This window comes from Macrotis lagotis, chromosome 2 (assembly GCF_037893015.1).
Source record: "Macrotis lagotis isolate mMagLag1 chromosome 2, bilby.v1.9.chrom.fasta, whole genome shotgun sequence".
NCBI classification, from domain to species: Eukaryota; Metazoa; Chordata; class Mammalia; order Peramelemorphia; family Peramelidae; genus Macrotis; species Macrotis lagotis.
The window spans coordinates 257,755,443-257,782,975 of NC_133659.1; the positions used below are offsets into that span (position 1 = coordinate 257,755,443).

General features: G+C 34.9%; 1 protein-coding gene across 1 annotated transcript in view; it reads left to right on the forward strand.

Annotated features, from left to right (window-relative positions):
* Positions 1-27,533, forward strand: part of FAM186A (family with sequence similarity 186 member A) — a 142,500-nt gene that overhangs the window by 109,270 nt on the left and 5,697 nt on the right. Inside the window, exons 6-8 of the mRNA XM_074221032.1 lie at positions 2,460-2,652; positions 13,421-13,587; positions 14,281-14,466. Of these exons, the coding sequence (XP_074077133.1) occupies positions 2,460-2,652; positions 13,421-13,587; positions 14,281-14,466 (546 nt within the window). The remainder of the gene's footprint in view (positions 1-2,459; positions 2,653-13,420; positions 13,588-14,280; positions 14,467-27,533) is intronic.

Genomic DNA, 27,533 nt, shown 5'->3' on the forward strand with positions numbered 1-27,533 from the left:
ATCTCAGAAGTAAAGTGACCCTCCTCCATGCCAACTCTAGCTCCTTCCTTACTTCCAAATAGATGGAATATTTATTAAGTGCTTACTTTGAACCAGACTGCTAAACACTGAAGGAAGGCATAAGTAAAAGCAAGCAAGATAGTCCATGTTAAATATACCTTCTAATGGAAGAAGACAACACATAAAGAGATGTTGGAAAAGGTTAAAATGTGGAGAGAGTGACCATAGTGAAATTATTGATGAAGTCATTAAATACAAGAGGAAATATCTCTTATCAAAAGCAGTGTATCCAGGATTAGAATTGAAATTTCTGGGGGGTGGTGGTCAGAGAGTAAGGCTTTGGTAAGGAGATAACCAGGAAAATATTAAATTCCTTAGTCTCAGCAAGATAAAGTGAAATTTCATCTATCACAACCAGGGTAATGAAATGGAAAGTAGGAGTATGGTGATTTATTTCTACTCTTGTTCCCACTTCTTTCCTTCTAGAACCTCCATCATTCTCTCTCCTTAATTTTCAATCTTGTTTTATCCAGTGACTTCTAGTCAAGTCAATAAACATTTTGTATACCTAGTACATGCCAGTCAAAGTCTAAATGCTGGGGAATACAAAGAAAAAGAGAGGGGGGAAAAGGTGCTCTGAAAACTAGAAGCCTGTGATTCAAAGATTTGTGTAAAACCTTTTTAATTTAATGATATCAAAATGATCCATTTTGTATTTTATATTTTCTTTCTCTTGTTTGGTCATAAATTCTGCCCCTCTTGATAGGCCTGACTGATAAACTAATCCTTGTTAAACTAATCCTTGTTCTCTTATTTGGCTTATGATATCACTTTTTATATATAAATCCTGTAACCATTTTGACTATATCTTGGTTTATGCTGTGCGATGTTGGTCTATGCCTAGTTTCTGTCATACTATTTTATAGTTTTTCCCAGCAATTTTTGTCAAATGGTGAGTGAGTTCTTATCCCAGAAGCTGGAGACTTTGGGTTTATAAAAGAGTAGATTAGTGTAGTCCTTTACGACTGTTTCTTTTTTTCTCACTGAGTCACACACACACTCTCTAATTTTTAGCCTATACCAAAGAGTTTTGGTGACCGCTACTTTATAATATAGTTTTAGATCTGGTATGGCTAGGCCATCTTCCTTTGCATTTTTTCATTAATTCCCATGATATTATTGACCTTTTGTTCCTTCAGATAAATTCTGATATTATTTTTCCAAGAAATAATCTTAGGTAGCACTACTTCTTAATATCTTTACAGAGGCAATAGCTATAGAATATCATATTGTATGCATATATACTGAAATGTTTTTAATATTCTGTCAAATATCGTAGGAAAAGGCATTCATCCTTTTAAAGCAGAAATCAATGACTTAGAATTCCTTTGTTTCAATATAGTTGGTCTATTCAATTTATGCCATCAAACTAGAAAAGAGATATGCATAATTCTATTGTGTGCTCATTTTTTTAAAATCCTTAAAGTTGTCACCATTCTGAATTTAATGCTAAGTACAGATTTTGAATACCTTTGAATTCTTCACACTTCACTACAGATTTAAGTGACTTCTCAATTTCTGCTCATATCTCATCTAATTGGATTTAAGAATGAAGAAATTGTATATCATTACTTAGCACTGATCTGTAATAAGTTTTTGTTGTAATTTTGAACTGAGAATATCATTGAGCAAAAAGCTATATAAAGTCTACCTCCTAAGAAAGTTATAAGATCAAATGAGATAATTGTATAGAGCATAAAGTACACACTATATAAATGTTAGCAATACTTAAAAGATTTATTAAATGAAGGTTTTTGCTTGCTATAAAGCTTTCTATTTCATGTTTCAGTTTTGACTTCAGATACTATTCTAAAAAAATTTAAGTTGATTGTGCTTTTTTTCACTATTCATATTTGTCAGTTATTTAATTCAGATATATAATAAGATGGTGTTGGAAGAAGAACTTTCATAAGAACCCACTGACTACAGAATAGCTTTCTTAAGTATTGAGAGGTTCATATTAAAAGTATCAATGTTTTTCTATTTATTTTCCTGGATGTTTTTTCCTAACATATTTTTATCACAAAATTATCATTTTAATAAATTAAAATTTCAAAAAAAGCTTTGCAATGCCATTATGACTTTAATAAGCTGCACAAAAGGCTAGCAACAGTTTTAGATACTGAAAAGATTTTTTAAGAACCAACCTAAGAGTGCTGAAAATCATTACTTATTAGAGTTTTAGTTACTCCACCTATGAAATAGAATAACTTCTGTCCATGGGTAGTTGCCTCATCTATGAAATAGGGAAAAAAACTTCCTTGAGTTCTTGTAATTGACAAATGTGGTGAGAGATGTGAAAATGCCCTAGAAATACATGGGATTACTCTCAATTTATAGAATCAAAGATATGAAAGTTCATCAACTAAATAAGTTGAATTTCTGTTTTCTCTTTCAAGGCAAAACATAGCCAATAAAATAAAAGTCATCAGGAATTCTGGGAGAGGCAAAGAAGCTCAGACACTTTACCGGTTTTTAAATAGAATTGATGACTATCAGAAAAAAATAATGGAGTCATGGACAATGAAACAATGGTTTGTGGAAGAGAGACACAGTTTGTGCACAGAAAAGATGATAAGCTTATATGACCAGGTAAGGACTCCCAAAGTTATTAAAAGTATTTACAATGAGAAATGATAAGGGTATGAACACATTTAAAAAAAAAACAGTCCTGCTGAACTGTGGTACAGAACCAAAGGCATGTTTATTATACTTATCCAAGACAGACTTTTAAGTTTAATCTGTATTATTGACATTCTTTGGATAATATTTTAAAGACTAGACAATCAATAAATTAATAAAGCAAGATTTGGTTTATACCATTTGCTCATTCCCAAGGTGTAAAAATTTCAGTTGTCTCCATTTGAGCTGACTCCAGAAAACAATGGACTGAGCCTTGTCTTCTTCCTAGGCTAATTGGGTATGGGTATTTTGAGTCTGGAAGAGATTACATTAAAGGAGATAATTATCTAGGAATTGTTTAACTCACTCCTAAGCAGTAGCCTAGTATCTCCTAATTTTAGGAAAGTTGAGTTATCAAAGCTCTTGATAGCATTGTGTTTAATTGAAACTTGATGGGAGAATCACAAGTAGCACTTCTGCTCCCTCACTTAGTTCCTCAGGCTTACTTTGAGGATTATGGTCTTCATAATCTTTTTCTGGTCTAGTCTACTTACTGGGGCAGTATGTAGGATGTCAGACCTGGAAATCCACCTTACCCTGAGAAGACTGAGGTGATCAGAAGCTAATGTGATGTGTGATAGCTGTTTCTCAATGAAAAGATCAGTCTTGTCCCCTCTCTCTACCAGGTCTGATGAAATTTCCCCTCATTATATTCTTTCCATCTTCTCATGATCACTGAAACCTAATTTTCTTCACAACTTTTGACACCATTTTCTTTCTTTTTTAAACAAATTAAATATTTTCCCCAAATGCATGGGATAGTAACTTTCTTTTTTACTTTACTTTTACTTTTTTACCTTTTTTTTTTTTTTAGGTTTTTGCGAGGCAAATGGGGTTAAGTGGCTTGCCCAAGGCCACACAGCCAGGTAATTATTATGTGTCTGAGGTCAGATTTGAACTCAGGCACTCCTGACTTCAGGGCCAGTGTTCCATCTACTGTGCCACCTAGCCGCCCCAAATAATTTTTTTTCTTTTTTTTCTTTTTAAGATTTTTGCAAGGCAATGGTGTTAAAGTGGCTTGCCCAAGGACACACAGCTAGATAATTATTAAGTGTCTGAAGTCGGATTTGAACTCAGGTACTCCTGATTCCAGGGCCATGGCCCTATCCACTGCACCACCTAGCCGCCCCCAGAATAGTAACTTTCAACAATCATTTTTTTTTTTAGGTTTTTGCAAGGCAAACAGGGTTAAGTGGCTTGCCCAAGGCCACACAGCTAGGTAATTATTAAGTGTGAGACCGGATTTGAACCCAGGTACTCCTGACTCCAGGGCCGGTGCTTTATCCACTATGCCACCTAGCTGCCCCTCAACAATCATTTTTGCAAGGTTTTGAGTTTTACATTTTTCTCCCTTCCTCCCTTCCTTCCCACCACCATCCTTACAGAAAACAATCCAACATAGATCATCCTTGCATAATCATGCTAATATAGCTCCATGTTATATTGTGAGAGAAGTATCAAATGGAGAAAAGCAATAGAGAGAAAAAACAATACATAAGATGACTCTTAAAAAGTTGAAGATAGTAAGTTTTGATCTGCATTTAAACTTCACTGATCCTTCTCTGGATATGGATGGTATTTTCCATCATGAGTCTGTAAGAATTATCTTTGATTATTGTGCTGCTAAAATGACCGAGTCCATCAAAGTTGATCACTACCCAATGTAGCTGTTAATGTTTATAATGTTCTTCTGGTTCTGTTCACTTCACTCAGGATCAGTTCTTGCAAGTCTTTACAGGCTTTTTTTTTAAATCCTTAAAATTTCTTATAGAACAATAGGTAGTTCTATCAAATTCATATACCACAATTTGTTCAATCATTCCTCAGTTGATGGATATCCCCTCAATTTTCAATTCTTTGCCAAATTGAAAAGAGCTACTAAAAATATTTTTGCACATGTGGGGTTTTTAGGCTTTTTTTGTGATCTCTTTGGGATTCAGTGCATAATTCCAAATTGCTCTCTGGAAAGGTTGAATCAGTTCACAACTCCACCAACAATGAATGTTGATTATTTTCCATTTTAGTCATTTTGATCAGTCTGATAAATGTGAGGTGGTACCTCAGAGTTGTTTTCATTTGCATTTTTCTAATCAATGATGATTCAGAGCATTTTTCATATGGCTATGGATAGCTTTAATTTCTGCATAATTGTCTTGGCCCCATTTTCAAGGTCAGTTGGGAAGTAAGATTCAGCAATCAGAGACGGAGCCAGTCTCTGATAGTCACTACTTATGTGACCTTGGGCCAGTCATTCAACTTCCTGGATCTTAGTTTCCTTATCTTTAGGGGAAAAAAATGAGGTTGGAGATAGCCTCAGAGGTCTTTTGTAGTGCTAAGAGAAGAAGTTAACATAGTATCTGATTTCCCTGCTACTTTCAGACCTCTGCCACCATCACAAAGTATTCACTTCTCTTCCTTCCATGTTCCTTCCGTCTGGTCCAGTTTTTTTTATGGCTGCCATGTATGGATTTTCAGACTTCTTTTTGCCCTGACCTCTCTATTCCTTAGTTTCTTCAACTCCCATGACCATTTGTATCTACTCTACCTCATCAATACACAGGAATAATCATAGTTTAGACATCTTTTCCCACAAAATGAATTTACTCTAGCTGCGGAAATTCCTAGTTATTACTCAGCTTGGTGCTTACTTTTCTCTTTAAAATGATATTTTGAAGGGAGGATCATAGATTTAGATCTAGAAGGGCTTTTTACATAGTATCTAGCCCAATTCCTTCATTTTATAAATGAGGAAACCAAGGTAGTCCTGACTGCAGGGCCATGCTCTATCCACTGTGCTTCCTAGCTGCTCCCCTAACATAACATTTGATAATCATTTTAGAACTGTGTGTATCAACTGAGTAATTTATAAATAAAAGTTTTAACCTTTTTGCTCAAAAACTCTTAACTAACATTCTCTTCCTTAAATCAGAACTTGAGATAGTTATGATAGAGAATTATATCCTGATGTCACAAAATTTTTCTTATATTTTCTAAAATATCCCCTTAGCATTTTGAAAAGCTAGAGAAACTTAATTCCCATTATGATTATGTACTTGACAGTAGACACTAAGCTTCTATCTGAGTCTGAATCTAGGTATTGAGATTTATGTTGGATCAGTGACCTGAGGTCAGAAACCCTATGCAGTCTGACCATGGATACTGCAGATGACAGGCTCATTGGGAAAGGCTAGGGAAAGAACTGCTCTAAGGCTGAATTTTCTTAACTCAGTTTCCTAAACATGACATTTGGGATATGTATCACTGGACAGATTTAAAATTTGGTTCAAGTTATTTGGTCATTCATATAACCTTGTCTGGAAATTTTTATTTCTTATGGCCCTGGTCTTTATAACAAATTTCTGTAATCATATCAGCTGATCGCTAAAAATAATATTAACCCATGCCAATTTTGCTTACAACTATCTAAATTCTAATACTAGCTTTGCTTATATATACAGTGATACATATCCCAAATGTCATGTTTAGGAAACTGAGTTAAGAAAATTCAGCCTTAGAGCAGTTCTTTCCCTAGCCTTTCCCAATGAGCCTGTCATCTGCAGTATCCATGGTCAGACTGCATAGGGTTTCTGACCTCAGGTCACTGATCCAACATAAATCTCAATACCTAGATTCAGACTCAGATAGAAGCTCAATTTTCATTCTCATGAAAACTTCCATGATCAAGAGTGAATTCAGTTCTAAAGGATTCAATTATGCCATGTAGTGACTGTAATCTTACAATGGCAACAGCAAAAGATCATCACAGAAAAACTCATTACTCTTTTTATCACATAAGGATTGTGCTTTGCAATGAAATAATACTTGGGATGTAAAAATAAAATAATTCTAAATTGCATCTAGAATCAGGTTTTATAAAAACAAAATTTTATAATAAAATGTGTTTAGTGATTAACCATGTTTAAAATAGATATAAACACAAACTTTTGTTTTTAGAATCCTTTTAAACAATAAGAAAATCTTAGAGACTTTAAAATAGTTTCAACAGGTGTTTCTAATTCCATATGATACAAAACAAAACAAAATCAGGTTTCAAAGTAGGGTGATGCATTTCATTAAACATGTTTTCATACTCAAATCTTTTTTCTTAGAACAATAGCAAAAACAACATAAAGGTTTCTCAACTTTAGTCTTATAAACATAATGGATTTTACCTATTTTTGTTTTATGTTTATTTCTGCACAAATATACTCAAATCAGTCTCAAAAAAGAAAATAAGATATTCAGGAACTGAATTATATACTTGTGATGAATTCAACATATTAACATAATTCTTACTCATGCCACAGAAATGGCAAAAAGTTCAGATCAGAAAAATGCTTTCTACTGACAGTAATTTAGATGCATTTATCTAATGAAAAAATGTTTCAATATTGTAAATAGTAAATGTTCAAATTTACTATTCTTGAAAAATAGAAAACTGCCTAGGAGAGCTGTAAGCAGGAACATAGCTATTCTAGTGGACAAGACTAAGAAATATATGTATATACACACACACACACACACACACACACACATTCAATATACTCAAAGTCTCATTTCACTGCAGTAGTTTGGATCAAAAGGGAATTCCAAGTTGTGTTTTCTGTCACATTTACTGAGAACAGAAGGACTGCTTCAACAGAGGCCCTTCTTCCCTCTTTATCAATATGCTAAAAGATTTCCACTAGGGAGCAGCTAGGAAATGCAGTGTTAAAGCACTGGCCCTGGAGTCAAGAGATCCTGAATTCAAATTTGACCTCAGACATTTAATACTTGTTAGCTGTGTGAACTTGGGCAAGTCACTTGACCCCATTGTCCCACAACTCCCCCCCAAAAAAGATCTGCACTAAAATGGGGGCAAGTTTTATCATTTTTTGTCTGTCTGCCTGTCTGTCTATCCCTCTCTCCATCTATCTATCTATCTATCTATCTATCTATCTATCTATCTATATCTATCTATCTATCCATGTCCAGAATAAACATCTACAGCAAAATCTAATAATGGGAACTTCAATATACAGGGTCCCCAAGAACTCATTAATTAAATAAATTGGACAAAATAGTCGTTAATATCAGATTATTGTACAGTATTAGCTTGGAGCTGAATCACAGGTTATGAAATAATAGATATCTCATTTTTTATTCAGCCTTAAAGCAAAAATAAATCTTTAAAATTTGACTTTATAAACCCAAATTGATGTATTTTAAACAACCATCTTTTGGTAAAAACAAACTAATGAAGCACACCCCAATGTTGTACAAAGATTCAATACAGAAAAGTTTTGATCAGGATTTCTGACCAGATGCTTCTGAAAAATTCCTTTTTAGGATTATAATATTTCCTTTGTTAATAATCTGAAAAACTTTATAAATCATAAGCAAAATAACTTAAGATGATTTTCTTTTGTATAGAAATATGGATAATAAAATAGGGGCCTTCTTTTCAAACCAGGTAATGATGTTCCTTTTAGTAAAAGAAACTGCATGATACAAGGGTATATTATATATACACACATGTCTCCTATTGAAAAAAAGCTGAGACAAGATTATTTATTACACATATAGTAAAATAAAGTCAGTTACATCCTCGAAGGTTTTTATACAACATGCAAAATGTCACCAATCACAATTTACAGCCATGCACAGTTAAATTTTAGTTACAATAAGCAATAAAGAAAAATAAATGAAATTTATTTCACTTGAAATTTTCTTAATTCATTCTGTTTGTTGTCAACAATACAAATACCAATATTTGCTCTCACATTTAGACAGTCCCCAGAGACACAGAACAAAACAACTAAAAACCCAAATAAAGTGCACCCAAATAAATTCTCATTCTAAAGGGACTCAGTAGAGGTACCCAGAGGCCAAACAGAAAATTCTTACCCCAAAATAGGCAAGAATTTCCATTAAAAACTCAATGGTGGGGCAGCTAGGTGGCACAGTGGATAGAGCACCCGCCCTGGAGTCAGGGGTACCTGAGTTTAAATCCAGCCTCAGACACTTGATAATTACCTAGCTGTGTGGCCTTGGGCAAGCCACTTAACCCCATATGCCTTGCAAAAACCTAAAAAAAAACCAAACTCAATGGTAAATTCTAGAAAATATTTCAACTTTAACCAAAATAAAGGTTTGAAAAAAAGAACAATTGATTTGAAAAGAGGTAGACTTAGAACCATTCCAAGGCCATGCTACTTTGACTAGGCTCAAAATCTTTCCCTGCTTTTTAGGGATCCTATTGTGTAGCTTTGTTAAAAGGGAGTCTACCCCCTTTCCAAGTTGTTTGTCTAATACAATGTCATGGTACAAAAACTGTAACTCCTAAAATTTTAAGGTTTACACTGTCTATTCTAGACTTTTATTTTGATACATATCTGTTGCATGTACTATTTTAACCCCCTTCTTCTAAGTAGTTCCTTTTATTGTCCTGTTGCTCTTGTCCTATGTTCCTATTTTTCTATGGTGCCTGACTCCTAGAAATATAAATTACTCAGGCAATAGAGAGGATATTGGTCCACAGTAAGAATTTTCCTGTGAACCTAATTGTGCAGTTCATGGTCATTCCCCCTCTTTCTCTGTTTTACTTAAAACTTAATCCTTCTATCTCAGTCCATGCCTTTCTACTTTTCTGAGTGTCAGTTGCCCCAAGACCTATGTTTCTTTTTCTTCTGAGTCAAGAAGAGTTAACTCTCTAACCACCATATCTCTGCAGGTTATACTTATAGTATGATTCCTGACTCTCTTTATAGAATAACTCTCTTCTGTGGGAACATTCACTAATAGCATGCCCCCCACGTCTAAAACAAGATTTCTCCTTTTTTTTTTTAACTCTATCCCTTTGCCTCCTCACCCATTCTCCTGCAGGCTCCCACTTATTCTCCTACAGGAATTGTTCAACTTTGACTTGATTAGGATACATCACACATTCCTTTCTATATTTTTCCCCTCCCACTTTTTATATACCCTCCCATTCCATAGGTTATTTCCACAAAACAAAAAAAATCCATTACCTGTATCTGGGGTGTTAAAAAGTATAATCCATGTTTTGTGCCTGTTCTTCACCCTCATTTTTAATCAAATTCTACTTTCACCCTAGTCTCCTTTTGTACTTTAAGAAAGAATATCTCATTGGTGTCTCTGCTATTTTGTTGTTGTTGCTTTCCTTGGCCATTTTATTTATTTATCTCTCTTGAGTATCTACTGTCTAAGGTGTTTGAAAAAAAATCATTTCCTCAAGTATGGTTTTCTTTCTTAGAATGTTTCAAATGCCTCTTTTAAAATTAAACGTCCAACTTTTTTTCATTAATGATTAAGTGAAGGGCTGCTAAGTGGCACAGTGGATAGAGCACAGACCCTGGAATCAGAAGGACCTGAATTCAAATCCCACTTCAGACACTTTTTGCCTTGCAACCCCCCCCCCCCAAAATGATTAGGTTAAAGTTTGCAGAACAAATCACCTTGGTTTGTATCTTCTTCTCCTTAAATAAATATATTATATTATTTTTAGCATTCTTTTTTAATTTTGAGTTATAAATTCTCTCCATTCCTCCCAACAATCCTCTGCCCATTGAGAAGGCAAACAAATGATTATGTGTCATTGTTTCAGATGTGTGTTTTTTTTTTTTTTGCAAGGGAATGGGGTTAGGTGATTTGTCCAAGGTCACAGCTAGGTAGATGTGTTTCTTGTAAACAATATAGTTGGATTCTGGTTTCTACTCTATTCTGCTTTCTGCTTCTGTTTTATAGGTGAGCTGATCTATTCATATTCAGTTATAATTATTGTGTATTTCCCTCCATTCTATTTTCTTGTTTATTCTTCTCTTTCTCTTTTATTCTGTCCCTCCTCAAAAGTCTATTTTAAGTGGAGCAGCTAGGTGACTCAGTGGATAGAGCACCAGCCCTGGGGTCAGGAAGATCTGAGTTTAAATCTGGTCTCAGACACTTAATAATTGCCTATCTGTGTGACCTTGGGCAAGTAATTTAACCCCATTACCTTAAACAAATAAAATTTAAAAATAAAAAATTAAATAAAAAAAGTATATTTTGCTTCTGATCGTTGTCTCCCTTAATTTGCCCTCTGTTTTAAGCCCCCTGTACCCATTGTCATCTCCTTCCCCTTCTACTTCCTTACTGGTTAAAAAAGATTTTTATACCCAGCTGACTATGTATATACATTCTTTCCTCTTTGAACAAGTTCTGATAAGAGTGAGGTTGAAGCATTGCTCACTACCATCTTCTATTTCCTCCTCCATTATAAAAGCTCTTCTTTTTTTTGCAAGACAATTGGTTTAAGTAACTTTCCCTGGTTCACAAAGTTAGGTATATTAAGTGTCTTAGGCTGGATTTGAACTCAGGTCCTCCTGACTCCAGAGGTGGTACTCTACCCACTGAGCCACCTAGCTGTCCCCAAAAGCTCTTCTTTACATGCCAAGATGTAAGAAAACTTTGCCTCATTCTATATCCCACTTTCCTCTTTCTCTACATGCATCCCTTTTTCTCCTTCATTTTTTGGGCAAGAGTGGAGTGGGGGAGATCAACTCACATTATGCCCTCTATATACTTCTTCTCATTCTCCTAATAAAGACAATGAATTACATGTATTTTCCATATCAGAATGTAAACAGTTGAATTTTATTGAATCCCCTATGATTACTTTTTTCTTTACCTTTTTATGCTTCTCTTGAGACTTCTATTTGAAAATCATTTTTCTATTCCGTTCTGATCTTTCATCACAAATGCTTGAAAGTCATCAATTTCTTTAAATGTGCATTTTGTCCTCTGAAAGATTATGGGTAGGTGATTCTTGGCTGTAATCTCAGATCCTTTGCCCTCTAGAATATTATATCCCAAGCTCTCCAATCCCTTAATGCAGAAGCTGCAAAATCTTGTGTTATCCTGACTATGGCTCCATATTTGAATTGTTTCTTTCTGGCTACTTGCTGTATTTTCTCCTTGACCTGGGAACTCAGGAATTAGCGATAATATTCCTGGAAGCTTTCATTTCATTTTCACCCTTTCAGTAGGTGAAATTTCAATTTCTATTTTGCCCTCTGGCACAAAGATGTCAGAACAGTTTTTCTGATAATGTCTTGGAAAAGGCTATCATGTTCTTTTTTTTTTTAACCACCACACGCAAATTAGGGAGCCATGGCATAATTTACCTGTCAGAGTTATGTATAAGGGAAGAAGATCAAACAAGAAAGAGAGTATTATTAGATGTAAAATGGATAATTTTGATCACATTAAATTTAAAAAGCAAAACAATGGCAGCCAAGATTAGAAGGAAAGTAGAAAACTAGGGGAAAATTTTTCTAGTATGTCTAGTGACCTAAGACACTAATTTTTCAAATATATTGATACTTGAATCCAATTTTTAAGAATGGAAAAAATCAAAACTATACACATACACACACACACATACATATATGTGTGTGTATATATATATATATATAGTCTGGTGATAAAATGTTCTAGGATCACATTAGAGAAATACAAATTAAAATAACTCTGAGGTACCACCTCACACATCATTTTGGCTAAAATAGTGCTGAAGGAAAATCACAAATGTTGAAGGGATGTGGAAAAATTCAGGCACTTTTGATGAAATATTAAATTGATCCAATCATTCTGGAATGACAATTCAGAATTCTGTCCACAGGAGTCCTTTGATCCAGCAATATCATTACTAGATCTGTAGTCCAAAGAGATTTTTTTTGTTCTTGTTTTTTTTGGCAAGGCAATGGGGGTTAAGTGGCTTGCCCAAGGCCACACAGCTAGGTAATTATTAAGTGTCCGAGACTGGATTTGAACCCAGGTACTCCTGACTCCAGGGCCGGTGCTCTATCCACTGCGCCACCTAGCCGCCCCTCAAAGAAATTTTTTTTTTTTAAAAAAGGAAAAGGATCTATATGTACAAAAATATTTAGAGGGGGATCGTCATCAATTGAGAAATGGCTAAACAAGTTCGGGTATATGATAGGAATGTAATACTATTGTGTTATAAGAAATGACAAGCAGGCTAATTTCAGAAAAAAAATCTCAAAAAAAAAAGACAAACTGCTACAAAGTGAAGTGAGTCTAACCAGTACTCAGTACCTACTATACTGTACAATGAACAACTGTAATGGATTTAGCTTTTCTCAGAATTACAATGATCCAAAATAATTCTAAAGTATTCATGATAAAAAAAAAAAATGCCATCTACCTCCAAGGAAGAGCTGATTAAATCTGAATATCTTTTATGTGATTGAGCACATGTAACTGATATCATATTGTTTACCATTTTGGGGGGAGGGGAGTGGGGGAGTGGAGGGAGAGAGAAATAGAATATATCACTTAAATTTCAAAAACAAATATTACAAATTGATTTTTTTTTGCAAGGCAAATGGGGTTAAGTGGCTTGCCCAAGGCCACACAGCTAGGTAATTATTAAGTGTCTGAGACCGGATTTGAACCCAAGTACTCCTGACTCCAAGGCTGGTGCTTTATCCAATACGCCACCTAGCCACCCCTACAAATTGATTTTACATATAAGTGGCAAAAATTTTTTTTTAAAAAAAGGATATTTCCTAAGGGGGAAAAGACATCAAAAGCAAACTTTTGTGTAGGGTTTGATATATAGTAAATTTTGCTTGAGGATTTCTAACCTTCTTTATTCTTACCTTCTCTGATCTTTTAGATCCAAAAGAAATTTAACTTGAAACTTAATTATCCAGTACCTTTGGTCACACAAAAAATGGAGCAAGTCTATCCTTCAAAAACTGTCTGCTTCAAAAATGTGGTCCAATGGCAAGCCCCAAAGAAGGTGGAAAAGGAAAAAGAGTTTGAACTAATCAATACACTTAAGTATGTGACAGATATATCATTAGAACACTTTCTAATGTGACATTATATGGTCACAATGCTTCTTCCTTCTTAATGTAGTATAGTCCACCAGAATATTTGTGTCAACTATTTGATTTAGGTTATTTTATATAACTTTGTTTCATTAAAAATGGAGGAGGGGAGCTTTATTCTCCTTCTGAAGGGGTCAAACTTTCAAAAGTAAATATTATAAAAGCAATCCCCTTTTTATGTAGGTATATATAGAGAGTGAAAGGAATTGGAGTGAGAATTATTTACATCTGCCTTATGTTATTTTTTAAATTAAAAAAAATTAAAAACCCAGCAGTACCAGAAAGGAAGTTGGCAATTCCATAATGATTAATGGTTGAGGAAGACCATAGAAAAGTAACCTTGATGGTTCTCTCAGGAACCAGAGCTCTTTGTCATTCTCCAAAGAGATCTAAATGGGCACAACTTTCTTTCCCCAGGAGCGAGACCTCCAGAAACAGTTCCAAATGAAAGGTTGGGGGGGGGTGAGAATTATAAGCAAAATAGGATCACACTGCAGGGAGAGGATGGTTAGAGACAGTATAGAGAGCCCTTTATGAAAAGCAGGAAAATAGGGCTTGGACAGGGAATATTGGGTTGGATCTACAACCCTGACGAGCTTATTTAGCTTACTGTATGGTCTAAATTTGCTTCCCAATTTTTTAGGAAACCAAAGGACGAAGTAGAGGCCATTTGGCGGGCTGATTTGTCCACTTCTAGTTTCCCAATAGCAGCAAAGACACCTATGAAATTACTCTGGGATCAGATTGGTGGCTACCCAGATATTCCCAGACTGCTAGAATTAGATATTGGATCTACCCTCAGCAAGTCTCTTGAATCTATTAAGTCAAGGTAAGTACCTGACCAGAGGCTTTGGATTGGGGCTTTTTAGTTGGCAATTGAGTTCATTGGGCCTATGGTTCTTCCTAGTCTTTGTACCTTCATTCCCTTACTCTTATACCCTGGAGAAGAAGTAGATAGGGCTCAGATTTGTTGATAGTTTTTTCTCTCCTTGGACTGATGTACTGTTATTAAGCTCTTGTGTTATCCAAAAGCTGAATTAAGCCAAGTTCCTAGTATTTCTCCATATTGTCCTGTAGATGGCACAATTTAGCAATGTAAGATTTAAAAATCTTCCCTTACTGGCCCATCTATTAACAAAGTCAAATTTTACTGCAGACCTTTTTTTTAAGAGAGTTTAGGTGGGGGAAAGTAGTAGAAGGTTGGAATCTTTATTGTATCACATAGTCTAATGTCCTAGAGCCAAGGACAAGGTACTCTGTTTTTGAGAGTACCCACAGTAGTTTGCCCCCATCAGACCTCATATGGAGTATGGGATTCAGTTTTGGAGGACATGGTATAGAAAAGACATTGAAAAGCTACAGTTAGAGGCAGCTAGGTGGCGCAGTGGATAAAGCACCGGCCCTGGAGTCAGGAGTACCTGGGTTCAACTCCGGTCTCAGACACTTAATAATTACCTAGCTGTGTGGCCTTGGACTAGCCACTTAATCCCATTTGCCTTGCAAAAACCTAAAAAAAAAAGCTATAGTTAGTCCAGAGGAGGGCAACTGAGGATGGTGAAAGGTGCCAGATCTATGCCATAGGAGAATCAGTTAATGAAATTAGGGTTGTTTAGCCTAGAACAGAGAAGACTAGGGGAGGGGAGATGAGGAGGGGCTTTATTTGAAAGGCTTTCAGGGGAGGATGACTCAGACTTGTTCTATTTGGTCCCAGAGAATGGAACAAGGAGCAAGGAATAGAAGTTACAAAGAGACAACTGTAAGCTTGAAAAACTTTCTAGAGCTGTTCGTATGTGGAAAAAGCAGCCTCAAGAAGTGTTGAGTTCCCCTGTCCTGGGAGGTCTTCAAGAAGAGGATAGGTCTATCAGACATGAGAAAACAAGAATTGTTTTTTTGAGAATAGATTGGACTAAATGATTTCTTCCAAACACTATGATTTCTGCGGTCAAAATGTTACTCCAGGGCCATAATGTGACAAAGAAGAAGTCTTGGGCATTTGTTAGTCTTGTTATTTGGCTAGACTCAGTTTAAACTAAACTTTGATGTCTGCCATACTTTAGGGTCAGGTGATCCTTTTGTCAGATTAGATAGGGTGGTATTTCATTCTTTATTTCCAAATCATGTTGAAATTATTGTTTTCCCTCAATCTCCTTACTTCAAAGGTAAGTGCAATCTTTTGGAATCTGCATTTTTCCAAATCAGAGAATCAATTGTTTAATATCCAGAAAACCTTGTTAAATACTTTTATCACTTGAAAAAGGAAGGACCCTATACATAGAGATAGACTCAATAATTGTTGAACTAGGAGATCCATTTATTCACGGAATGTCATCCCTTCTTATGTCATCCCTTCTTTTTAAATATGAAATTGAAGTTCAGACAGGTAAAGACACTTCTGCAGTTTCACCTAGAGAGTTAGAAGCAAAATTGTGCCTAGAATTATGGTGTTCTGACTCCCAGTCATCAGAGATTTCCAAACATTTATTATCCAATTGTGTATACTATGTTTAATAAAAAAGTTTAAAATTCAGTTCCCATCCTCAGGGTATATAGCCTAGTGGAGAAAATAAGACAAAAATGCATGCTAAATACATAAACTCAATAAAATTTGCCTTAAACAAGAAACATTGCCTATCAAGGCAATGGTCCAACAAAATCAGGCTCCAGATGATATCTTGCCAATGGAGGAAATGAAATGGAAGGGAATGACAATGTCATTGAAAGGGTGTTCCTTAAAGGGAAGAAGATATCAAAAGTCAATAAGTATTTATTAAGTATCTCCAATGTGAAAGGTGCCATGCTAATGCTAAGAATGGTTCAGGATCCTATAAGAAAGAGCTTTTCTGGCTAGAGTTATTAGAAAAGACTTTCTAGGGAAATGGTAGTGTTTTGGAGAGTGCAATCAGAGGACCTGAGTTTGAATTTCAGTTTTCCACAGACGATTTACTCAGAATATAATTCCAATGGTCACTGATTCAGGGCCTTATACTTTGAAAGACAGAACTCACCCTGTTAATATCATCTGAATGAGAAACTCTTAATTCACTGATTTTGTTTTTGAAGCATAGACTTATATAGACAGAACAGAACATGGCTACTACAGAAGTTAAAATATAGGTATTCTCTAATCAAGACCTCCAAATGCTCCTCCTGAGCAATCAGGTACAAGTGTGGTCAAGACACACATACTGTAATACTAATGAGGATACCTCAGGTCCAGAAGATTTTTCCATCAGTAAAATGAGGGGGTTGAACCAAATAAGTTCTAAGGTTCCTTGCATCTAGGTGGCACTGAAGTGGATAGAGTGCCAGGCCTGGATTCTGAACTCTTAGCTGTATGACCCTGGGAAAGTCCCTTAACCATGTTGCCTCAGTTCTTCATCTGGAAAATAAGTTGGAGAAGGAAATGCCAAGAAACTCCAACATCTCTGCCAAGAAAATCCCAAATGGGGTCATGAAGAGTTGGATATGACTGAAAAGACTAAAGAATAACAACAATTCTCAGAAAACAAGCAAAGACCTTTGGAGGGACCTGGCAGCTAGAGAGATCATCATAGGGTGGAGTAGACTTCTTGAAATTGGAAGATCAGCTTAGAAAAACAATGAAAAACAACTGTAAACTATGACCATGAAGAAGCAAAACTTGGCATGGATGAGACAATACAAATACAAGAATACTAAAGTTTGGAAAATGGTTCTTTTTACTGATAGCATTCATTTACTTTCTTTCTTTTTTCCCCCCAAGGCAATGGGGTTAAGTGGCTTGCCCAAGGCCACACAGGTAATTATTAAGTGTCTGAGGACGGATTTGAACCCAGGTACTCCTGACTCCAAGGCCTGTGCTTTATCCACTCTGCCCCCTAGCTGCCCCTTTTTAGTTTTTAAAATTCTCTGATGAAAAGCCTTGGAAAGTCAGGTCTGATAATTCACTATTTGCCTACTAGTACAAGGCCCATACCATGAATTATAACCTGCCCAAGCCCAGATGATTAGCCCTTGGGATAAGAAGAAAATTCAGTCTTTATGACCTCACATTCTCTTAGAGACTAAGTAATATGTGATTTAACAAATCCCATGAGATTCTAATTTACATAAGAAAGATCAGAGTTACCCCAAAAGACCCAACAAATCCCTTTTTTTCGTGAATTCACGAAGAGATTCAATGTTTTAAGAAATCAAATTAAAAAGAAGCCAGAGAAAATGTTCTCTAGTTGTGATTTGGCTTCATGAAATAGGTGATACTTGTTGGTGACAGTCAGGTTCCCTGAGCCTATTCTAATCTTTCAGTCTCTAATCTGACTTTGTGATTTTTGTATGCTGAATCAGATTTATAGATTGGTAGAGCTGGAAGAGGTCTTTGGAGATAACATTGAGTCTAAATCCCTCATCTACAAGATGAGGACCCAAAATAAAGTCACATTGTGCCATTTATCCATTTAGTAGGAACTGAGAAAACTATAATCTAATTAATAAATTATCATTTTTAATTCCAAATTCCAATTCCAAAAAGAAAGGCCCCAGATTCTTTCCCTCAGAGGGTAACAGGTACAAAAAAAAAATTGCCTATGTGTGTTGTAAATGTTTGACAACTGACTCTCTAAAACACAATGCATATTTTAAATTTAATCTGCATGATTAACATTTTTCCCAATCATTTTATTAACTCTAGAAAAATCCACAATACAATAATCCAAGTCCTCTTTATATTTCTTTTTTTAGGGTTTTTTTTTTTTAGTTTTTTTCAAGACAATGGGGTTAAGTGGCTTGCCCAAGGCCACACAGCTAGGTAATTATTAAGTGTCTGAGGCCACATTTGAACTCAGGTACTCCTGACTCCAGGGCTGGTGCTCTATTCACTGCGCCATCTGGCTGCCCCCCTCCCTTTATATTTCTGAAGTATAAATGCCCACTCTCAAAATCTAGTAATTGACTTTTATGAGTAGTGCATGTTGACTCTGGCATATTATTGCCTATATAAACAGAAAAAAAGGAAAAGAATTATATAAAAATAAGAGGCTGGCCAGATCACATTTTCAATCAGTTTTATAGAAGATATTGATGAGCTGGAGCATGTCCAGTAGGTGATCACCACTGTCTTTGTGGTTCATGACAGTTCCCCACTCTAATTTCTTCTTCAGTTATTCAGTCAGTCAAACATATATTAAACACATGCATTGCCTTGTTCTTTGACCGTTTATCTATTGGAGATTGTTTCATATTCTTATGTTTGACAGTTCTCTATATATTTGAGATATGAGACCTTTATCTGAGAAAATATAAATTTTTTTCTCAATTTTCTGCTTTCCTTCTAATCTTGCCTACATTGGTTTTATTTGTACAATTTTTTTAATTTAATGTAATAAAAATTATCCATTTTATACCTCATAGTACTCTCTAGCTCTTGTTTACTTATAGATTTTTCCCTAGTCATAAGTCTAGTAGGTAATATGTTCCATATTCTTCTAAATTACTTATGATAGCTCCCTTTATAGCTAGATCATGTATCCATTCTGACCTTAGCTTGGTAAATGGTGTAAGATATTAATCTATATCCAATTTCAGATGGCTTGCCAGTTTTCCAAGCATTTTTTTGTTTGTTTGTTTTTGCAAAGCAAAAAGTTAAGTGATTTGCTCAAGGTCACACAGCTAGGTAATTATTAAGTGTCTGAGTCCAGACTTGAACTCAGGTCCTCCTGGTTCCAGGGTGGGTACTCTATCCACTGAACCACCTAGCTGCCCCCTTCTAAGCAATTTTTACCAACTAGTGAATTCTTATTCCAATAATTTAAATCAAAAGTTATTTGATGCTCTCTATGGTTATCTTAAATGGGGTATCTCTTACTAGCTTTTTTGTAGAATTTTGTTCATGATAGAGGAGTTTGTTTTATATCCTGAAACTTTGCTAAAATTGTTCATTATTTCAACTAGTTTTTTTAATTGATTCTTAGGATCTTAAGATTCTCTAAGTATACCATCATATCATTTGCATAGTTTTGTTTCCTCATTGTCTATTCTAATTCCTTTTCACTTCTTTTTCTTCTCTTATTGATAAAGCTAATATTTTTTAATTTAAATTTATTTATTTATTATTCCAATTATTAGCAAAAATAGTGTTCAACATTTATTTTTTGTAAAATCTTTGAGTTCCACAGTTTTCTTCCTCCCTCCTCTCCTTGACAGTAATCTGGCATAGGTTACACAGGTATAACTGTCTTAAGTATATTTCCACAATAGTCATATTGTGAAAGATGAATCAGAACAAAAAGGGAACAAAAAACCATGAGAGAGTTAAAAAACAAACATAAAGTATAAAATGAAATTTTTAAATGGAAAATAGTAAGCTTTGGTTTGCATTCAGACTCTATATATAATTCTTTTTATGGATGTGAATAGTATTTTCCATCACAAGTCCTTTAGCATTGTCTTTTATTATTTGCACTGCTGATGAGAGTTAAGTTTGTCACATTTGATCTTCACACAGTGTTGCTATTAATGTATATGGTGTTCTTCTGGTTCCGCTCACTTTACTCAGCATCATTTTTTCTATCTTTTTCTTTCAGGTTTTACTGAAATCTACCCATTCATGATTTCTTACAGAACTCCATCAGATTCATATAACACAATTTTCTCAGGTATTCCCCAATTCATGGGCATCCCCCTCAATTTCCAATTCTTTGCCATTACAAAGAAATCCACCATAAATATTTTTTGTACATGTGGGTCTTTTCCTCTTTTTTTGTGATCTCTTTGGGATACAGACCTAGTATTGGAATGTTTTTATTGCCCTTTGGGCATAATTCCAAATTGCTCAACAGAAAGGTTGGATCAGTTCACAACTCCACTAATAATGCATCAGTATACCAGTTTCCCCACATTCTCTCCATTGTTGATCATTATTCTTTTTTTGTCATCTTGGTCAATATGATTGGCCTGAAGTGGTACCTCAGAGTTGTTTTAATTTGCATTTCTCTAATCAGTAATGATTTAGAACTTTTTTTCTTATGATTATAGCTTTAATTTCTTCACATAAGAGCTGCCTGTTCATTTCCTTTAACCATTTATCAGTTGGGAAAATGACTTGAATTCTTATAAATTTGACTCATTTTTCTTTATATTTTAGATATCAGTTCTTTATTAAAAATGCTAACTGTGAGGCAGTTAGGTGGCATAACAAATACAATCCTGGCACTGGTGTTACAAAGACCTTAGTTGAACTTTGGCCTTGGACCTAGCTGTGTGACATTGGGCAAGTCACTTAACCCACTGCCTTGCAAAAAAAAAACCTAATTAAAAAAATGCTACCTGTAAAAATTGTTACCCAACTTTCTGTATTCCTTTTATTCTTGGTTGCATTGGTTTTATTTGTGCAAAATTTTTTAATTTAATGTTATCAAAATGATCAATTTTGCATTTGATAATATTCTCTATCTCCTGTTTGGCCATAAACCTCTTCCTTTTCAAAATCTGACAGATAAACAATACCTTGTTTTCCTAACTGGTATGGTATCATCCTTTAGTTTATCAAATAGCAGATTACTATAGCCTTTTACTGGTCTCTTTTGTACCTAACCTAGTCTGCTGATTCACCACTCTATTCCTTCTTTAACCAGTACCAAACAGTTTTGAGGCTTACCATATAACTAGCATTTCTGATGCAATATTGAATAATATCAGTGATAACGATCATCTTTCACTCCTGATCTTATTTAGAAGACTTCTAGTTTTTCCGTATTACAAATAATTCTTGCTGATGGTTTTAGGCAGATGCTTCTTATCATTTTAAGAGAAAAATCATTTATAACTCTGCTTTCAAATAGGTATGAGTGTTGTATTATGTCAGAAACTTTCTCTGCATTTATTGATATAATCATATTTTCTATAGTCTTCTAACTGGTATTTTATTTAGGGTTTTTGTATTAATTAGTATAATTGGTGTATAATTTTCCTTCTCTGATTTTGCTCTTCCTGGTTAAGTATCAGCACCATATTTCTTTCATAAAAGGAGTTCAGTAGAACTCCCTCTTTGCCTATTATTACAAATAATTTGTTTAATATTGGAATTAGTTGGTAATTCCCTATTATTATTGGAAGCCACACCATTTTTTTGGTTCCACAGGTTATAAATTTCAATGTCATTCTTGACTTAATCACTCTTACTTCACATATCCAATATATTCACAAACCTTTTCAATTCTGCCTTCACATCTTTCCCATCTGAACCTTTTTCTTTATTCATATAGCTCTCACTCTAATTCAGGTCATCATCACTTCTTGCTTGGACCACTGCAATAGTCTCCTAATTGGTCTCCCTGCTTCCAACCTGTTTCTCACATAACTGCTACAATAATTTCCCTAAAGTTTTCCCTAAAGTTCAGGTCTGACTCCCCTTATTCAATAAACTTTAATAGCTGCCTATTGCCTAGAATCAAATATTTCATCTTTATCTCCTCTTTTTAATCTCAATTTTTACACATTTTATGTATGATGATGTACATAATTATTAGTAGAGGTATAATTCATAAATCAGTAAAATATATATATATGTGTATACACACACACACACACACACATATATATATATATATATATATATATATATATATATATATATATATATATATATAAGTAGGAGACTAGTATTGCCAGAAGGACATATATATGTCCTTCTGGCAATACTAGTCAAATACTTCATTTGCTCATATCCCTATCTATCCCAAATGCCCAATTAATCTTTCAAAAATGTTGTTTTCATTATATTATTCCCTTGCTCATACATTTCCATTACTCACAAAAGTCCAGACTTCTCATGTAATACTTAAGACTCTCAACATTCCAATGCCACTTGATTTTCCAATGTTTAACTTCCTCTGATTAACAATGTGACCCAGGCACCTGCAGCAGCTCTGCAAGTAAAATTCTCACCTCATTCCAGACACATATAACCCATTGCCCCTACCTCCTGTCTTTATTATCTTGATGGTCTTCCTACTAACAACTTTCCAACTTCAGCAACAACTCTTCACTTAGCAAAGAATGAACAGTTAAGTTGTGATTACATTGTCCTCACCAAATCCACCTCTCTTCTGAACTTCTCTATTTCTCTTGAGGGTTTCACTACATTTTCAACTCTTGACTCCTTATTCAACAGAAACTGCTTTCTTCAAAGCCTGGTAACTCATTCTGAGATAGGTATACTTGTGAAACATTTTACAGTTAAGAAAAGGAGATTTACTTAGTCAAAGAAAGGGAAGGACATTAAAAATAAAGGATGTTCAGCAAAGATGCAGTCTTAATTCTGTTGAGAGCAGTTTCCCTGTACCTGTATGGTTATTCTGCTGATCAACTGATCTGAGGCCTGAAAGAAGAACCAGGTAGCTGACCATTCAAGAACTGATTTTTTTCCCAAAGACACCAAGAAGACATGGCAGTGGCTTGAGACTTTTGCACCTGGGTAAATGAAATCTCCAGGACAGTTTTAGCATCTTTTAAGGAAAAACTAGCACAACCCGAGTGGGGTTTTTGTTGGAATATTATGCTCACAATAACAGTGATTTCTTAATTGCTAAATCTGATGACCTTTTCTCAATCCTTATCCTTCTTGAACACTCTTCTATATCCTACATTATTGACCATACTCACTTCCTAAATACTCTCTCCTTTCTGGTTTATCATGATGCACTCTCTCTTGGTTCTCCTACTTATTTAACCATTTCTAAATTCCCTTTTCTGGATTGTCCTCATATTTTACCCCCTTGCTGTGGGCACTCCTCTCTATATGTAATCTTTCTTGATGACCTCATTGACTCCCATGAACCTAATTATCACCTTTATGCAAATGACACACACACACTCTCTCTCTGTAGTATATATATATATATATGCATGTGTGTGTTTATATATATATATATATATCCAGCCTAATACTAATACATTCCAACATTATCAATAGCTATTAGACATTTCAAACTTGATATCCTGAAAGTATATCAAACTATCAAACTCAATATGTCTGAAACAGAACTCTTCTTTCTCTCCAAACCCAATTCTTTCTCAAAGTCTTTATTTCTATTGTAGGAACCAATATCTTGAAGCCTTGATGTTACCTTTGTCCCCTCACTTTTTCTCAGATTAAATATACACTCATTGGTCAGGTTTTTTATTCCTCCCTCTCTATGTCATATCCATTTCCTTCTCTCTCTTCACAAAGTCATCACCAGAGTTTAGGCTCTCATCATTTCTAATCTGAAGTATTGCAACAGTCTCCTTACTGGTCTCCTGTTCTCATTTTATCTCTCTCATAATCATTTTCTTACAGCTTCCAGAGTGATTTTTCTAAAGTATAGGTCTCATCACACCATTTCCTTAGTCTATAATCTCCAAAGCTCCCTATGGACTCTAGTGACCTATATTATCTAATTTTTATCTCAATTTTTTTATGTCTATTTTCAGTATGCACATGCATAATTTTTGGTATCTATATATAATTTAAAATAAGTAAATCTACATATTGTGCCCAAAAATTCTGTACTGATTAGAATGCAGAACCAGAAAGTTTGGAGACCATTAGAGGAATAACAGGACCCTCTAACAAAAAGTATTAAAAAAAAACAAATCCTTAAACAGGGAGTGCTTTTCTAAGTGAATAAGAAAGAAAAGAAATACAAGTCAGCCAGTATCAGTTTCAGGGGAAATTATTCAAAATTTCATTAAAAAATAGACCCAATACTTCATTTTTGACTACTTCCTAAAACTTTTTCACTTGAAACTCTGAAAAACAATGTAAATTAAAACAAGGAAATTTATCAGTTACTGGGACCTAAGAACCATTTGGGGCAAAGATTACTCTTTTCCTCTTGGAGATCTAAAGTCCTCTCTTATGATTCTGTGATGAAGGAAACCCTGCAAGGTTTTAGTGAGGAGAACCAAATCAAGCCCAAGAATTTGTGAGCAAGAATGAATTGGATATTTTGTTCCCTCTTTTTTCCCCTTCTAATATTTCTGATTGTAAGATGGCAAAATTTGTGTAAAATAGGATGACTTGAGGGAATTGAAATCTGGAGGGGGAAAAAAAAGAAGAGGGAGAAAAGTTATAAAGCTTGGGAAATAGGAAGAAAAATGAAAGAGACGGAGCCTGAGAACAGAAGTCCATAGTCAGGATATAAAGGAAAGATTTTAGAGAGGATTACTTTGAAAATGCAAAGATTTATTATCATTGTTCCATATTATAGTTGCTCTAAGAGTTGAATAAAGTCTAATCAGGATAGAAGTTTGAAAAGGGTCAGTAAACAAGGAGGTCTCTGTGGCTTAATTCAGTTTCTAGTGAAAGACTGGTCAGGTAAGTTTACCTGCCAAATAGGAAAAACAACCTAAGAATAGTTCATGAAGTTCTGATGCTGTATAAATAGGACAGTGGATGGAGGAAGGAGAGCAGCTGATTATACACTTGGTTATATGAGAATTTTATAGATTTGTTTTCTCCCTCAAGGTTTTCTAATTGTTTCAAAACTCTACTTAGAGCTAGTTCTGTTCTACAAGCATTTATTTCTACTAAACTTATATTTTGGGAAAGAAGCACAACCAAAAAAGTATAAAATAATCCTTGTCCTAGCTTAATATCTAGGAAGCTAGGTGTTATAATAGGTAGAATGCTAGACTTGGAGTCTGGAAAATCTGAGTCCAAATCCAGCCTCAGAAACTTACTAGCTATGTAACTTGGGGCAAGTCACTAAACTTCTGTTTGCTTCACTTTCCTCATCAGTCAAATAACAGCTACTTTCCAGGGTTATTGTGGAAATCTAATGAGATTATATTTGAAAGGGACTTTGTAAACTTAAAGCTCTATAAAAATTCTATTTTTATTATTATTATTATTATCATTGAAGAGAAAAAATGTATGGACACAAAACTGAAAAAAATACAAAAAAGAATATAGTCAAGTGACTGTTAAAATCCTAGCCTGTGTGGTTCAAATAATGAACAGTATAAGAAAAAAGAGATCAGGGGTGGCATAGTGGATAAAGCACCAGCCTTGGAGTCAGGAGTCACCTGGGTTCAAATCCGGTCTCAGACACTTAATAATTACTTAGTTGTGTGGCCTTGGGCAAGCCACTTAACCCCATTGCCTTGCAAAAACTAAAAAAAAAGGGAGAGAGAGAGAGAGAGAGAGATCAATATGGATTAAACTAGTTGAAGAAAGTTCCATAATGAGGTAGAATCTGATCTGGACTTTGAGTGGAATTCGCAAGTTAAAGGGGAGAACAGGGGATAGGAGGAAACATTGGGTGGGAAGGAACAGCATGAGCAAAATCATAGAGGGAGTGAATGGTCAGACATATTTGGTAACATACCCAAAAAAAAGCCTGTGTCAGGTGAGAGACTAAAGATGCTAGAGAATGATGAAATTATCGTGAAATCAAGGCTAAGGAAGAAAAGGGTGATTTATAATGGGAATGCTGAGCTATCATATCATATGTTGCTTTCCTTCCCTCTCCCAAAATATTTATATAGGTTATAAAAATATTATATACATATAACATATATATGTATATATAGAATATGTATTTTTATAAACATATATAGAACCAGTTAGGAGGCAATAAGAGTAGTCCAGATTAAAGAACAAACTTAAAGGGAATCAACTAAAGGAAAAATATATACAACCTGAAATACGTGAAGGAAATAGAGAAGAACAATTCCCAGTCTACCTCATAGATGAATATTTATAGACCCCAGACAAAGCAGCATCCTCCTCCCTGAGCTTCTACCCACCCTGATCAATTAGTTGAGCCTTAGAGAATCAATGGCTGGTACTTAGTGGTAAGATTGACTTTAGAAGTTTAGCTGATCTTCTGAGGAGTCCTTCTGCTCCTCAGAGGTCAAATACAATCCCTGATGGCCCAGTGAGCACTTCAAAGGGATCTGCCATGGATACTGATGGGAGTCTTCCAACATGGGAAAATGGAAATCATTGCTAATGACCATAAAAAAGGACCACTCCAAGTTACATTACCTTCCCTGACACAGAACTTTTAATTGCTGATTTAATCTAAAGAATCAAGTTACAGTCAATCATAACAACGGTTTTTTATACCAAATATCTATTGATAATAGATTTTATGATGCAGTTGTACAGTGAGATATGAAAAATTGGCTTTTCATAGGGGTGAATGATGTAGGCAAGCCTAAGTCCAAATACAAAGGGGATATCCAGAAGCATCCTTCTATCCAGAAGTATCCTGTATGGTCCTGACCAAATGAAAGAAATTGCTGAATCTTAAATTACAGATGTGAAGATGATCTCAAATGCTGTCATCATGGTGCCAGTCTACTTCAATGACTCCTAATGTCAGGTTGCCAAAGATGCTGGAACCATCACTGGCCTAACCATTATTGAGTCAATTGCCATTGCTATTGCTCATGGCTTGGACAAAAAAGTTATTGCTGGGAAAAATATGTTGATATTTGACTTAGGAGGTAGTACTTTCAATATCTTCATTCTTAACATTAAAATATGGTATCATCATTAATTGGGTAATAGCTGAACAAGTTTAGAAATATGAATATTTTATAGAACAATTGTTCTGTAAGAAACCATGAATGGTCAGACTGTAGAGAAAAATGGAATGAATTACAGGAACTGATGCTGAGTTAAGGGAGCAGAACCAAGAGAACATTGTACATATTAACAACAACATTGTGAATTGATCAAGCATGGATGCAGCTCCTCTCAGCAGAACTAGCACAACCCTAGGAGACTGCCTATGGTCAATGCTATACCCATCCAAAGGAAGAAAAACCAAACAAAACAAATTTCAAAAATCCTATCTAAATGAATACTACATTCACTTTTTAAAAATTTCTCTTATGTATTTCTTTCCTATCTCATGGTTTTCTTTCTTT